This window comes from Bos indicus x Bos taurus, chromosome 11, assembly GCF_003369695.1.
Source record: "Bos indicus x Bos taurus breed Angus x Brahman F1 hybrid chromosome 11, Bos_hybrid_MaternalHap_v2.0, whole genome shotgun sequence".
Lineage (NCBI taxonomy): Eukaryota > Metazoa > Chordata > Mammalia > Artiodactyla > Bovidae > Bos > Bos indicus x Bos taurus.
Genome location: NC_040086.1, coordinates 2,770,699 through 2,782,564, shown reverse-complemented (window position 1 = coordinate 2,782,564; position 11,866 = coordinate 2,770,699). Strand labels below are relative to the sequence as shown.

Here is an 11,866-nt window from a genome sequence, read left to right as displayed (position 1 = left end):
CAAGCCACTGGGCTGCCAGTCTCTTCACCTCTGCCCTTTGTCCCTGACCAGGAGGTGGCACCTGTCTCCAGGTCCCAGTGGGGTGGCCTCCCTGGGGTTCCTCTGTTCACCTGCCCAGTTCAGAGGACTAACTAGCTGGCAAGGAGGACAGCCCAGCACCACCCAGGAGGCCAGAGCTACAAGGTACTTCTAGGAGCGGCTGTGGGCGGAGGCTCGAGTCCTTCTCCAGCGTGGCTCCCTTCAGTCCCTTTCATCTGAACATCAGGGCTCATGTCACTTGTTATTCAGCCTTCTAGCGGCACCAGGAGGAGTCATTTCCTGAGGGTAAGCTCAGCGCAACTGGAGTCGAGGGTGGTTTCACCGGATCAGGACTAGGGGGTCGCTGAGCGGGTCCCTTCTGGAGCTTGAGAAACAAGAGACACAAGGTCTCGGGAGATTTGAGGCGGGGGCGGGGGGGGGTGGGGGTGTCCGTCTTCCTGGCTGGTGAGGCCCGTTCCGGTCTGATCGCAGGGGTCAGTGGGAGTTAAAGGAAACAGAATCGGGGACCAAAAGACCACTCTGGTGCGCCCCAAAGAGAAGCCTGGGATACTCTCCAGGAGGTGGCCCGCCCGCCTTCTTTCCAGTAACCATAGCGTGGGGAGCCTTTTAGACCCCTTCCCGAACCGGGCTGCCCAGCCAGCACGGTTGGCTTTGGGGGACACTTCGGAAAAACCGGGTGAGTCCGACACCCGCCTTGCTAGGGCCCGATGTTCCTCCCCCGCCCCACCTCCCGGCGCGGTGGCGCAGATCTCTGCTGCTGGGCGCGGGGCGGCCTGGCACCGGGAAGGGCGGGGGTCCGAGCCCCCAGGCAGGGAACAGGGAGGCGTGCGGGTCGCAGCCCCCTCCGGGGCGGGCCTTCGCGTCCCGCCCCCGGCCTCCGACGACAGCCCCCACCCCGCCTGACGTCAGGGGGGAGGTGGCGGAGAGCCTCGGCAGCGGCGGAGAAAGAGCCGGCGCCCGCCGCTGTGGCGCGGGGAGCCCGAGCCCAGGGGCGCCGAGCCGAGCCGGGCCGAGGGGCGGTGGCAGAGGGGCAGCGGAGCAGGGCGGGCAGGCGCGCGCGGGCGGGAGGTCGGCGGCGCGCGGGAAGAGGCGGACCGTGGTCGGAGCCGAACGCGAGGGCGGCGCCCAGAGATTCAAGCAGCGAAGAAGAGGTGAGTGAGGCCGGGGTTGCGCGGAGCCAGAGCCAAGGGGCTCTCCGGGGCCGCCGCTTTGTCCCCAGACTCGAGCAGGGGACGCCGCACGCGCGAGGGACAGGGTCTGGGGGCGCAGGGAAGGGCGGCGGTGAGGACAGCTGTCCGCCCGAGCGCCTCCCTGCGCCCCCCGCGGGCTGCTTCGCGGGGGTTCGCGAGCGGGGCTAGCGTCGCCCGCAGCCCCAGGGTCCGGAGGCACGAACTGGCCATGGGGAATGGGGCTCAGGGTGCCGGGGGGGGGGGTCCCTCGTACTATCCGGTCCACGCCCGCGATCTTTTCCAGGCCCCCGAACTGCCCCCGGCTCCCCCACCCCCGACGGAAAGTTTGGGGCGGGCTTGGACGGAGGCCGATGTTGTGAGATCGGATTTCCCTGCCGCGGCCCCCGGCCGCGCGCCCGCTCCGCTGGGGAGGCGGGCTGTCCTGGAAAGCCAGGCTCCGGAGCCGCGCCGCCCAGTCCCCGCTGGAGCGCTCGCCCTGCAGCTGCTGGGGCGCCGTCCGCAGCCCGCCGCTCGGGGTGGGCAAGGGTGGGGGTCGCGCCGCCGGGACCCCGCACCCCTCTACACACCTCCACCCCCCGGGGCTGCCCGTTTCCGCCGCCCAGGGAGGAGTAGTGCCGGCAGAGCCTCGGAGCGCGCTGCGGGGTCCGGCCTGGGCCTGGGGTAAGGAACCGAGGGAAGGCTGGGAGTGTGTTGGGGACGGGTTGGGGGGTGAACGCATCCCCGCCCCCCTTCCGCCCCCCGCCGCCCTTCCCGCGCTGGGGAACTGGGCCGACAGGGGGCGTCCGTCAGTCGGGCTCCGCCACGCTCCCAGAGCCTCCGCTTTGTTTGCATTCAAATCCCCGGAGCTGGGGGAGGGGAGAATCGAGGGGGAACCCAGGACGGGGTCCCAACTGGACCCTTTGCTTTGGGGTGAACAGATCCTCAGCTTCTGTGTCTCTGTGTCCTGGAGGGCCGAAGCAGTGGAAATTAATCCAGATGGCCTGCCCCGGCCGGGGTCCCGGCGCGATCCCTGAGTTGGGAAGGCTCATCAGACCCCGGGAGAGCGCAGCAGGCGCTGGCCCTGCTCCGGGCGCCCCCGCGGTTCAGGAGGAACCCCCCGACGCTCCCCACCAGGTCCTTACTTGCCCCTGCCCCCGCCTGAAAGCGCCGCAGGAAAGATCCCTGATGAGACCAGAGATCTGTCCCGCGGCCCCTCAGCCCGAGGGCTGGTGTCTCCTAGGAGGCTGTGCGTGGAACAGGATGAAGCCCCGGTCCTTTCCACGCCCATCCCATTCCACTTCCTGCCTGCCTTCTTGGGCAACAAAGGGGCCTCGGGAAGCAGGGGGCCCAGCTCCCGGCCCCACTTCAGCCCTGTGATGTGGAACGGGGTTTTGGGCTCTGCCCGGCTATTGTCTGCGCTGGGGGAGGGGAGAGGCTGGACCGCGACCCCCGCAGGCCTGATGCACCGAGTCCTCTCGGGGGCCTTTCCTACCGCCTGCCCCACTTACAGGTTCATCCCCTTTGGGCTGACTGGAGCCCCAGTAGGGCCAGGTCCTGATCGCAGAGGTTATTTTAAGAAGTCCTTCCAATCTGTCAGGCCCGAGTGGGGGAGGAGGAGGGTCCTCTCTTTATTTTCTTAAACAACTTCCTGTCGAGAAGTGGGGGAGGGCCGGAGGACCTTTGAGTGTCCACTCTTCCAGCTGACTCAGCTCTCCCCGCTCCCTCGGGGAGACCCCACGGTCCTTTGGAAGCTGTGCGGAGGGAGGCCAGGTGCGGGAGGACACTAGGTCGTGGCTCCCAGGGCTGGGGCAGTGGGGGGAGCCCTGGGAGGCCCGATCAGATCCTCTGTTCTGTCAGTGCCTCCTGGCACGGCTTGTGTGGGCCCCCTTCCGGTCTGTTTTCTCTGGCTATGATTCTGACCCTTTCTTTCCCCCAGCAGGGCAGCTGGCCTGGAGCTCGGCGCCCGGGCGTGTGCCATGGCCCCACACTGGGCCGTCTGGCTGCTGGTACTGGAGCTGTGGGGCCTGGGCCTTGGGGCTGAGGTGTGGTGGAACCTGGTACCCCGGAAGACGGTATCTTCTGGGGGTGAGTGTCTGAAGGCTGGGGAGCAGAAGGCCAGGAGGGACTGCTGGGGGAAGATGGGTGCTAAGTAATTGCCTTCTGGAACGTCTGGCTTCATTCTGCAGTTGGGCTCAAGGCCCTCATGTACGTGACACAGCTTTCTAAGAAATATGAGTGGCTCTAGGAACCCAGAACTGGTCGTCTAGGCCAGGATCCGGGGTGGCCCTCCTTACGCTTAGGAGCTGGCTGCCTTGTTATCCAAGAGTGATCATTCTTCACCTCTCTCCCCACATCTCACTTCTGGAATTATCCCTAGCACTGAGAGCCTAAAGAGAGAAACCTGAGCCGAGATAAGCACGAAGCAAAGGGTGTTACTGCCCACTCCCAAGTCTTCAAGCTCTGTGCCCCCAGGAGCCCCCTTAGCAACCCTGATATGATAGACTCCCCCTTCTGCTGACCTGATACGCGTGCCATCTGATGGCCCTGGGTGGGGTGTGTGTGTGCACATGCTCCTGTGGGGGAGGGGGTCAGTGGGCCTGACAGCCCTTCTGTGCACACACACCTGGATGCAGAGGTGATGTCAGGTGTTTGTATCATCCGTGCGCTCTGGGGACCTGGGATGAGCTCACCTCCCACAGGCTCCTCGGTGCTAACGACGCCCTCCCTTGCCGGTCTGTGTCTGGGCCCATCGTTGGGTCCAAACACTAAGGGTGGTTTAGGGGGACCCTGAGGACAGTCCAGCAGCTGTTTTGGGGGTTGACGTGGGAATCCTGTGGCTACATGAATGTCGTGGCACCCTGCTCGACGGATGGCAACAGGTCTCCCCAGCCCCAGGCTGCAGCACTATCCTGGTCCCCAGCCTCTGGTTTCCCCCGCCCTCCCTGCCCTGGTCTCCCAGCCCGATTCCGTCTCCACATCCCATGGCCGGCTCTGCTCGTACCCCTAGCAGCCTGCATTTGGGACCCACAGGAGGGAAGGTTCTCTAAGACAAGGAACGCTCTCAACTTCCGTCCATCCTGCCCAGCTGGATCAGGAGCCAGGGCAAGGCTGGACCCTGGTGGGGGCAGTGGGCAACAGAGCAGAGAAGGAAGTGGGGGCGGGATGGGGAGGTGGCTACTGACCCTGAGAGTGAGAGCCATCAGTCTGATGGCTTCCTCTGGCCGGAAGCTGTGGCTGAGATATCCTTCCTTCCTCCTCTCCAGCCCAGATTTGCCTCCCTGGGTGGGGAAAGCCAGGGAGCCCTGGGTGGAGCTGTCAGAGTCAAAAGCCTATTCAGAAAATGCCCTTTATTGCTGGTCAGAGGAGCTTGGCTGGCATCTGTTTGTGGGGTGCTGGCTCTAATGTGCGGTGACCACACTGGTCAGAGGAGGGCTAATTCTGGGGGAGAGGGGATGCCTGGAGTCCCGGGAAGGTCCACTCACCCCAGCCCTGGTCACTCCGGCCTTGTTCCTGCAGAGCTGGCCACGGTGGTGCGGCGCTTCTCCCAGACGGGCATCCAGGACTTCCTGACGCTGACCCTGACTGAGCAGACGGGGCTCCTGTACGTCGGGGCCCGGGAGGCCCTGTTTGCCTTCAGCGTGGAGGCTCTGGAGCTGCAGGGAGTGGTGAGAGGTGGGGGAGCGGGAGGCACATGGGGGTGAGAGAGGAAGGACCTGGGGGCTTCGCTTGGACAGGCTGTCCCCTGGGCTTGGCCGCCCCCACCCCATCCTCCCCGGTGAGCATGTCGCTTCGCTCACGAGTCTGCAGCACTCGCTGGGACCGCTGCGCTGGGGGAGCGGGGGCCCTGGTCCTCTCTGGAATAAGCTCCCAGAGAGTGGGGACAGTGTCTTCTCACTTGGAGTCCCCATGTTGCTGCCACGAGCCGCGCTGATGACACATGCTTGGTGTGTACCTGCAGCGATGCTGACGCGTTCCCTCCCTGTCCTCAGATCTCATGGGAGGCGCCAGTGGAGAAGAAGGCTGAGTGTATCCAGAAAGGGAAGAGTAACCAGGTCGGCTCTCTGGGACCTGCTGGCGGGCAGGGGGTGCATGATGCACGCTCTTTCTGCTCCGTCCCAGTGCTGGTCTGGGTCCTGGGGTCCCTGTGTTCCAGGCACTCAGACTAACAGATGCCTCTCTGTCCCCAGACGGAGTGTTTCAATTTCATCCGCTTCCTGCAGCCATATAACACATCCCACCTGTACGTGTGCGGTACCTATGCCTTCCAGCCCAAGTGCACCTACATTGTGAGTGCTGCTCCTCTCCCCCAGCCCCCACGCCTGTCCCTGTTGCATTCTCACGGCCTTGTCCCCACCCCTAGGACATGCTCACCTTCACCCTGGAGCGGAGTGAGTTTGAGGATGGCAAGGGCAAGTGCCCCTATGACCCGGCCAAGGGCCACACCGGCCTCCTTGTGGGTGAGTGGCTGTCGCATTGCAGGTTGGGGGTGCCCAGGACTTGTTCCCACTCTGGGACCACGTGGCCTGAGTGTCTGCACCTCGCCTCTGCATGGGCTGACCCCGTGTCTCCTGTAGACGGTGAGCTGTACTCGGCCACGCTCAACAATTTCCTGGGCACGGAGCCAGTCATCCTGCGGAACATGGGGCCCCATCACGCCATGAAGACCGAGTACCTGGCCTTCTGGCTCAACGGTGAGACCTGAGAAGCCAGCTGGGTGTGGGAGGCACCTGGAGGGCCCGATGTCTGGGCTGACACACCCCCCCTTCCCCCCAGAGCCTCACTTCGTGGGCTCCGCCTACGTCCCGGAGAGCGTGGGCAGCTACACGGGGGACGACGACAAAGTGTACTTCTTCTTCAGCGAGCGCGCTGTGGAGTACGACTGCTACGCCGAGCAGGTGGTGGCCCGCGTGGCCCGCGTCTGCAAGGTACAGACCGCCGGGGCGGGCGGCCCTGTGTGCCCGGCAGCCCAGCAGGGCTGACTGGCCGTGGTGTCCCCTTGCTGTTTGCCAGGGCGACGTGGGGGGCGCGCGGACGCTGCAGAGGAAGTGGACCACGTTTCTGAAGGCACGGCTGGTGTGCTCCGCGCCCGACTGGCAGCTCTACTTCAACCGGCTGCAGGCGCTACACACGCTCCAGGATGCCTCCTGGCACAACACCACCTTCTTCGGGGTTTTTCGGGCGCGGTGGTGAGTTGGCTAGGAGCCCTTGGGGGTGGGGAGGAGCGGGTCTGTGGGTTAGGGATGGTTGATGGGGCAGGCCTCTGGGGGAGGTCCTGGGGGTCCAGGATGATGTTGGGCTCCCGCCCTTTTCACCACCCCTCCGTGAGAGGTGCCCCCAGTGGTGGTTTGAGCTGCCACCACATCACACGTGGCCATGGCCTTCTTGTGCCTGTGGGCCCTCCCTTTCTGCTGCACGCCCTGAGCTGTGGGCACCCCAGCTCTGACCCTTGGGGTCCCTCCCTTGCTGTGACAGGGGCGACATGGACCTGTCAGCAGTGTGCGAGTACCAGTTGGAGGAGATCCAGAAGGTGTTCGAGGGGCCCTACAAGGAGTACCACGAGCAGGCCCAGAAGTGGGGCCGCTACACTGACCCTGTCCCTAGCCCGCGGCCCGGATCGGTGAGTTGTCCCAGGCGGGGATGCGCGCACGTTCTCCGCTCTGGTGCCTTGCCCTCTGGGCTGACAGCTGCCCCCCAAACCCTGCCCACCCCCCCAGTGCATCAACAACTGGCACCGGCGCCACGGCTACACCAGCTCCCTGGAGCTGCCGGACAACATCCTCAACTTCATCAAGAAGCACCCGCTGATGGAGGAGCAGGTGCGGCCTCGCTGGGGCCGCCCCCTGCTGGTGAAGAAGAACGCCAACCTCACCCACCTGGTGGCGGACCGCGTCACGGGGCTCGATGGGGCCACCTACACCGTGCTGTTCATCGGCACAGGTGGGTACGGGCGTGGCAGCTGGGGGCTAGGCGAAGGCCTGTGTGCCCGAAGCAGAGAGATCCAGAGACAGCCCCACCCCGGGACCCTCCTGCCCTTTTCTTGACACCTGTTCCCCCCAACCCCTGCAGGAGACGGCTGGCTTCTCAAGGCCGTGAGCCTGGGGCCCTGGGTTCACCTGATTGAGGAGCTGCAGCTGTTTGACCAGGAGCCTGTGGAGAGCCTGGTCCTGTCCCGGAGCAAGGTAGCCATCAGGCCCCACCCACCGTGTCCCCGCATGGCCCCCAGTCGTGTGCCTGGCCAGTCCAGGGGCGGGGAGATGCCCGAGAGGGAAGCGAGAACGCTCGTGGAATCTGCACTCTGCGGGCGCCCTATCTTCTATACAGCCTGGTCCTGACGGCGCTTGTCAGCTGTTTTTGGGCCCCTTGAGGGGACTGTGCCGCCGCCCGCCCGGCCTTGTGCCACTGTGGCTCCTGACGCCCGTGTGATGCCTCCTTGCCTGCCAGCCCCGGCCCCCAGCGTAGTCAGCAGTTCCCTGAAGTGCCACTCGAAGCTTCCCTCCCCCATCCACTCTCTTCCCGCGTGTCTGTGGCACTTTCACATGCTTGGCTTTTCCCAACTCTGGAGGCTCGGGTTGTTCCCCAGAACGTGGAACCATGGCAGAAAGAAAGCCTGTAGTTGCAGAAACACACAGATTGGCGATCTCCATTGAAACAGAGGAAAATGCCTTCTGCTTTGCTGGTGCTATTGTGAGGCTGACGGGATCTGCGGAAACTGAACTTCCTGCGCTATTTATACTATTCTGGAGCCGTGCGTGTGTGAGAGAGAGAGAGAGTGTATGTGAGAGTGAGTGTGTGTGAGTGTAAGAGTATGTGTGTGCGCTTGTGTGTGGGGGGACTGTGAGTGTGTGTGAGTGGGTTTGTGTGAGTGTGAGAATGTGTGTACATGGGTGTGAGTGAGCAGGCACAAGGATACTTCTCAGCCTCCCAGGTCTGCTGTTTGTTTCTAACAAGGTCACGGCTGTAAGGGGCTTAGGATTGCTCCTGGCTTATAGTAAGCCCTCCGTGCCTTCCCAGCCCTCAGATTTCCCGCTTTGGGACGCGAGCACAGCCCACTTCCTGCTTTGGGCCCCGGCGCCCTGGCAGTCATCCGAGCCCCCGCCCAGGCCGTGTCCGGACCTGGCTCAGTCTCCCTCCTGTGCTTCTCTGGCAGAAGCTGCTCTTCGCGGGCTCCCGCTCCCAGCTGGTGCAGCTGCCCCCAGCCGACTGCATGAAGTACCGCTCCTGTGCCGACTGTGTGCTCGCCCGGGACCCCTACTGTGCCTGGAACGCCAACAGCAGCCGCTGCGTGGCTGTGGGCGGTCACTCCGGGTGAGGGGGGCTTCTGCGTGTGCGGGGACCAGCGGGGAGAGGAGGGTGGCAGGACCTGGGACGCTGATGGATCCCTCTCCCCCCACCAGGTCCCTGCTGATCCAGCACGTGACGGTCTCGGATACCTCAAGCATCTGTAATTTCCGGGGCAGTAAGAAAGGTGAGCTGTTGTCTTAGTCCTCCTTGTAGGGTGTACGGGCCTCGGGGGACCAGAACCGGGGTGTCATTGTCCCCCCTTGGCCTGGGCGTCTTGCACCCACTGACTCTCATTTTCTCTGCCGCTACAGTCAGGCTCACACCCAAAAACATCACGGTGGTGGCAGGCACAGACCTGGTGCTGCCCTGCCGTCTCTCCTCCAACCTCGCCCACGCCCGCTGGACCTTCGGGGGCCGTGACCTGCCCGCGGAGCAGCCTGGCTCCTTCCTCTACGATGCCCGGCTGCAGGCCCTGGTGGTGATGGCTGCCCAACCCCGCCACGCCGGCGCCTACCACTGCTTCTCGGAGGAGCAGGGGGCCCGGCTGGCTGCCGAGGGCTACCTCGTGGCGGTGGTGGCGGGCCCATCGGTGACGCTGGAGGCCCGGGCCCCGCTGGAGAACCTGGGGCTGGTGTGGCTGGCTGTGGTGGCCCTGGGCGCCGTGTGCCTGGTGCTGCTGCTGCTGGTTCTGTCCCTGCGCCGGCGGCTGCGCGAGGAGCTGGAGAAAGGTGCCAAGGCGGCCGAGAGGACCCTGGTGTACCCGCTGGAGCTGCCCAAGGAGCCCACCAGCACCCCCTTCCGGCCTGGCCCTGAGACAGACGAGAAGCTCTGGGACCCTGTGGGCTACTACTACTCAGATGGCTCTCTCAAGATCGTGCCTGGCCACGCCCGGTGCCAGCCCGGCGGTGGGCCCCCCTCGCCGCCCCCCGGCATCCCCGGCCAGCCCCTGCCTTCTCCGACACGGCTCCACCTGGGAGGTGGCCGGAACTCCAATGCCAATGGCTACGTGCGTCTCCAGCTGGGAGGGGAGGACCGCGGCGGCCTCGGGCATCCTCTGCCCGAGCTTGCCGACGAACTGAGGCGTAAACTGCAGCAGCGCCAGCCGCTGCCGGACTCCAACCCCGAGGAGTCCTCAGTATGAGGGGCCCTCGGGCGGCAGCCTGGGAGGCATGGCTCCCTACGTTTTGCACAGGCACCAGCTACCTCAGGGACATGGCGTGGGCAACCTGCTCTGCCCGGCACCGCCCGGCCATGAGGACCTGCTCTGCCAGCACGGGCACTGCCACTTGGTGTGGCTTACCAGGGCACCAGCCTTGCAGAGGGCACCTTCCTCCTCTGTGAGGCTGTGGATCACAGACGCGTGGGACCCCAACAGCCAAAACTTTTCAAGGCAGAAGTTGCAGATGTGGGTGTGTTTGTGTACATATGTGTGTGAATGCAGATGTGTGCACATATGTACGTACATACGTGTGCGTGTGTGTGCGCGTGTGTGAGATGCAGTCTTCCTGTTTCTGTCAAGTCTTCCCTTGGCCTGGGGTCCTCCTGGTGGGTCATTGGAGCTATGAAGGGGAAGGGGACGCATCACTTTGCCTCTCCTGCCCCCACCTGTCCCCAGTAGGGGGCAGCCGTGTACATATGGGGGTGGGTTGGGCAGGGTGCTGTGCCCCTTTGGGGGAGTCAGGGCTCTGGGGTGGGGCCTGGTCCTGCTCCCAGGGCTACGAATGTTTTCAGGGTTGGGGGGAGGGAGATGCAGCCTCCTGTGTGTTTGGGGGGAAGGGTTGGGAGGGGCCTCCCACTTGGCCCTGGGGTTCAGTGGTATTTTATACTTGTCCTCCCTGGCAGGGCTGGGAAAGGTTGTGTGTGGGGGGGAGGGGGTGGGAGGCGAGAGGGGTGGACATGCTGTGGATCTGGCATATCCTCTCCCAGCCCTAGGAGGAGGGCTCCCAGCAGTGTAACTTATTGTGTCCCCGCGTATTTATTTGTTGTAAATATTTGAGTATTTTTATATTGACAAATAAAATGGAGAAAATGAAACCGTTCTTGTCATGGAGATAAGACACTTGGGCTGAAACCTGGATGCCAAGAGGGAGGCTCCCTATGGGCTGAGTGGGGCTGGACCAGCCTCATTCAGTCCGCCCTTCAGCGGCCCCCCTCCTGCTTGTGCCCCTCTAGAGCGGGGTCCAGAGGCCAGGCTCCAGTGTTTTCCCACAGTGGTGGGTCGGCTGGGAACCAGACCAGGGCCACAGCCTCTGGGGAGCCAACCGTGGCTTCTGGCCAAAGGGAGAAGTCGGGGCTTGGGGGATAGAAGCAGTAGAGGGGGAGGGGGCTGGCTTCCCAGCACTCTGGGAAGGGAAAACGGGAGTGGGGGCTGTGGAGAGGAACATCCTAGAAGCAGCTTAAACTTGTGTGGACTGGCTCATGTGAGGATGGGGCTCCCCGCCACTTTAAGAGGAGAATGATTACTTGCAGCCTTTCCCTCCAGGAATGTTAGTCTTGAATGTTTCAGATAACCATGCAGTGTGGGACTTCCTCCACTGCCACAGGTAGGCACCAAGCCCCTTTGCTATAGGAAGGAGCCTGTCCAGGGCCAAGATATTTTTAAGAAAACCAGGACCTAGCCTGGCTTCTATAATTCACGCCCACACACAGGCAGTGGAAATGAAGAGTCCTCTGTACCCTTGACCGGTCTGAGGGGCCTGCTGCGGCTGGAACAAGCTGCTGCGGTGTCCTGCTGTAACAGAGGCCTGACATGTGCTGATTTGAGCAGCTAGCTTCCTGCACGGTCAGTAACCCACAGCCGAAGGAAGTTGATTCAGTAAATTAGGTGTCCACTGCGGAGTGACGGTTCCAGTTTCTTTTCCCTGCCCCCCGAGCCGCTACCCCGGGCCTACTTGAAGGTGGTTTCAGGAGCCAATACAAGTTCTGACCATCTGCCTCCCATGGCGTTCCAAGAAGTGGGCAGCAGAAGGAAGTGGGCAGAAGAGGAAGGAGGGGGTCTTGGCCTTTCAACTGGTCACTGCGCGGCCGTAAGGACCCACCAATCTGAGCCCGAGATGGTGGGGGAAATAGGTGGGGAAGGGCCTTGGGGCCCGCCTGGTGACCCCTGACCCTGGGGATCCCGGTGGGACCAGGAGAACCTGGAGGGGAGGCACATACAAGGCCGGCTGCCCTCCCCAAGCGTCGGTCCTGCGTCTCAGCGGGCGCGCCCGGGCCTCCGCTTAGCCTGGGATGCCCTCTCGTGGCCGCTTCGGGCCGGCGCGGCACAGCGCCGCAGGTCCCGCCCTGCCGTCGCGATTGGCTCCCGGGCCCAGACTCAGACGCTTGATTGGTCGGCCCCGTGGTTCGTGCGGACGCCGAATGGTCAGACCGGGCGGTAC

General features: G+C 64.0%; 1 protein-coding gene across 6 annotated transcripts; it reads left to right on the top strand.

The window, feature by feature from the left end:
* SEMA4C (semaphorin 4C) lies at positions 1–10,523 on the top strand. 6 transcript variants are annotated; one of them, XM_027554615.1, is made up of 16 exons: positions 1,067–1,190; positions 1,513–1,889; positions 3,148–3,293; positions 4,725–4,873; positions 5,198–5,260; positions 5,396–5,494; positions 5,569–5,665; positions 5,783–5,899; positions 5,982–6,133; positions 6,219–6,394; positions 6,681–6,825; positions 6,923–7,145; positions 7,275–7,387; positions 8,356–8,513; positions 8,603–8,673; positions 8,801–10,523. In XM_027554615.1, exons 3-16 carry the CDS (start codon positions 3,185–3,187, stop codon positions 9,628–9,630), a joined length of 2,502 nt encoding a protein of 833 aa, XP_027410416.1. In that variant the 5' UTR covers positions 1,067–1,190; positions 1,513–1,889; positions 3,148–3,184; the 3' UTR covers positions 9,631–10,523. The 6 variants fall into 6 exon arrangements, with proteins under 6 accessions (XP_027410419.1, XP_027410420.1, XP_027410418.1 ...); XM_027554618.1 differs by lacking the exons at positions 1,067–1,190; positions 1,513–1,889 and adding an exon at positions 1–324; XM_027554619.1 differs by lacking the exons at positions 1,067–1,190; positions 1,513–1,889 and adding an exon at positions 1–324 and having other exon boundaries at positions 3,145–3,293.
* The last annotated feature ends 1,343 nt before the right edge of the window (positions 10,524–11,866 follow it).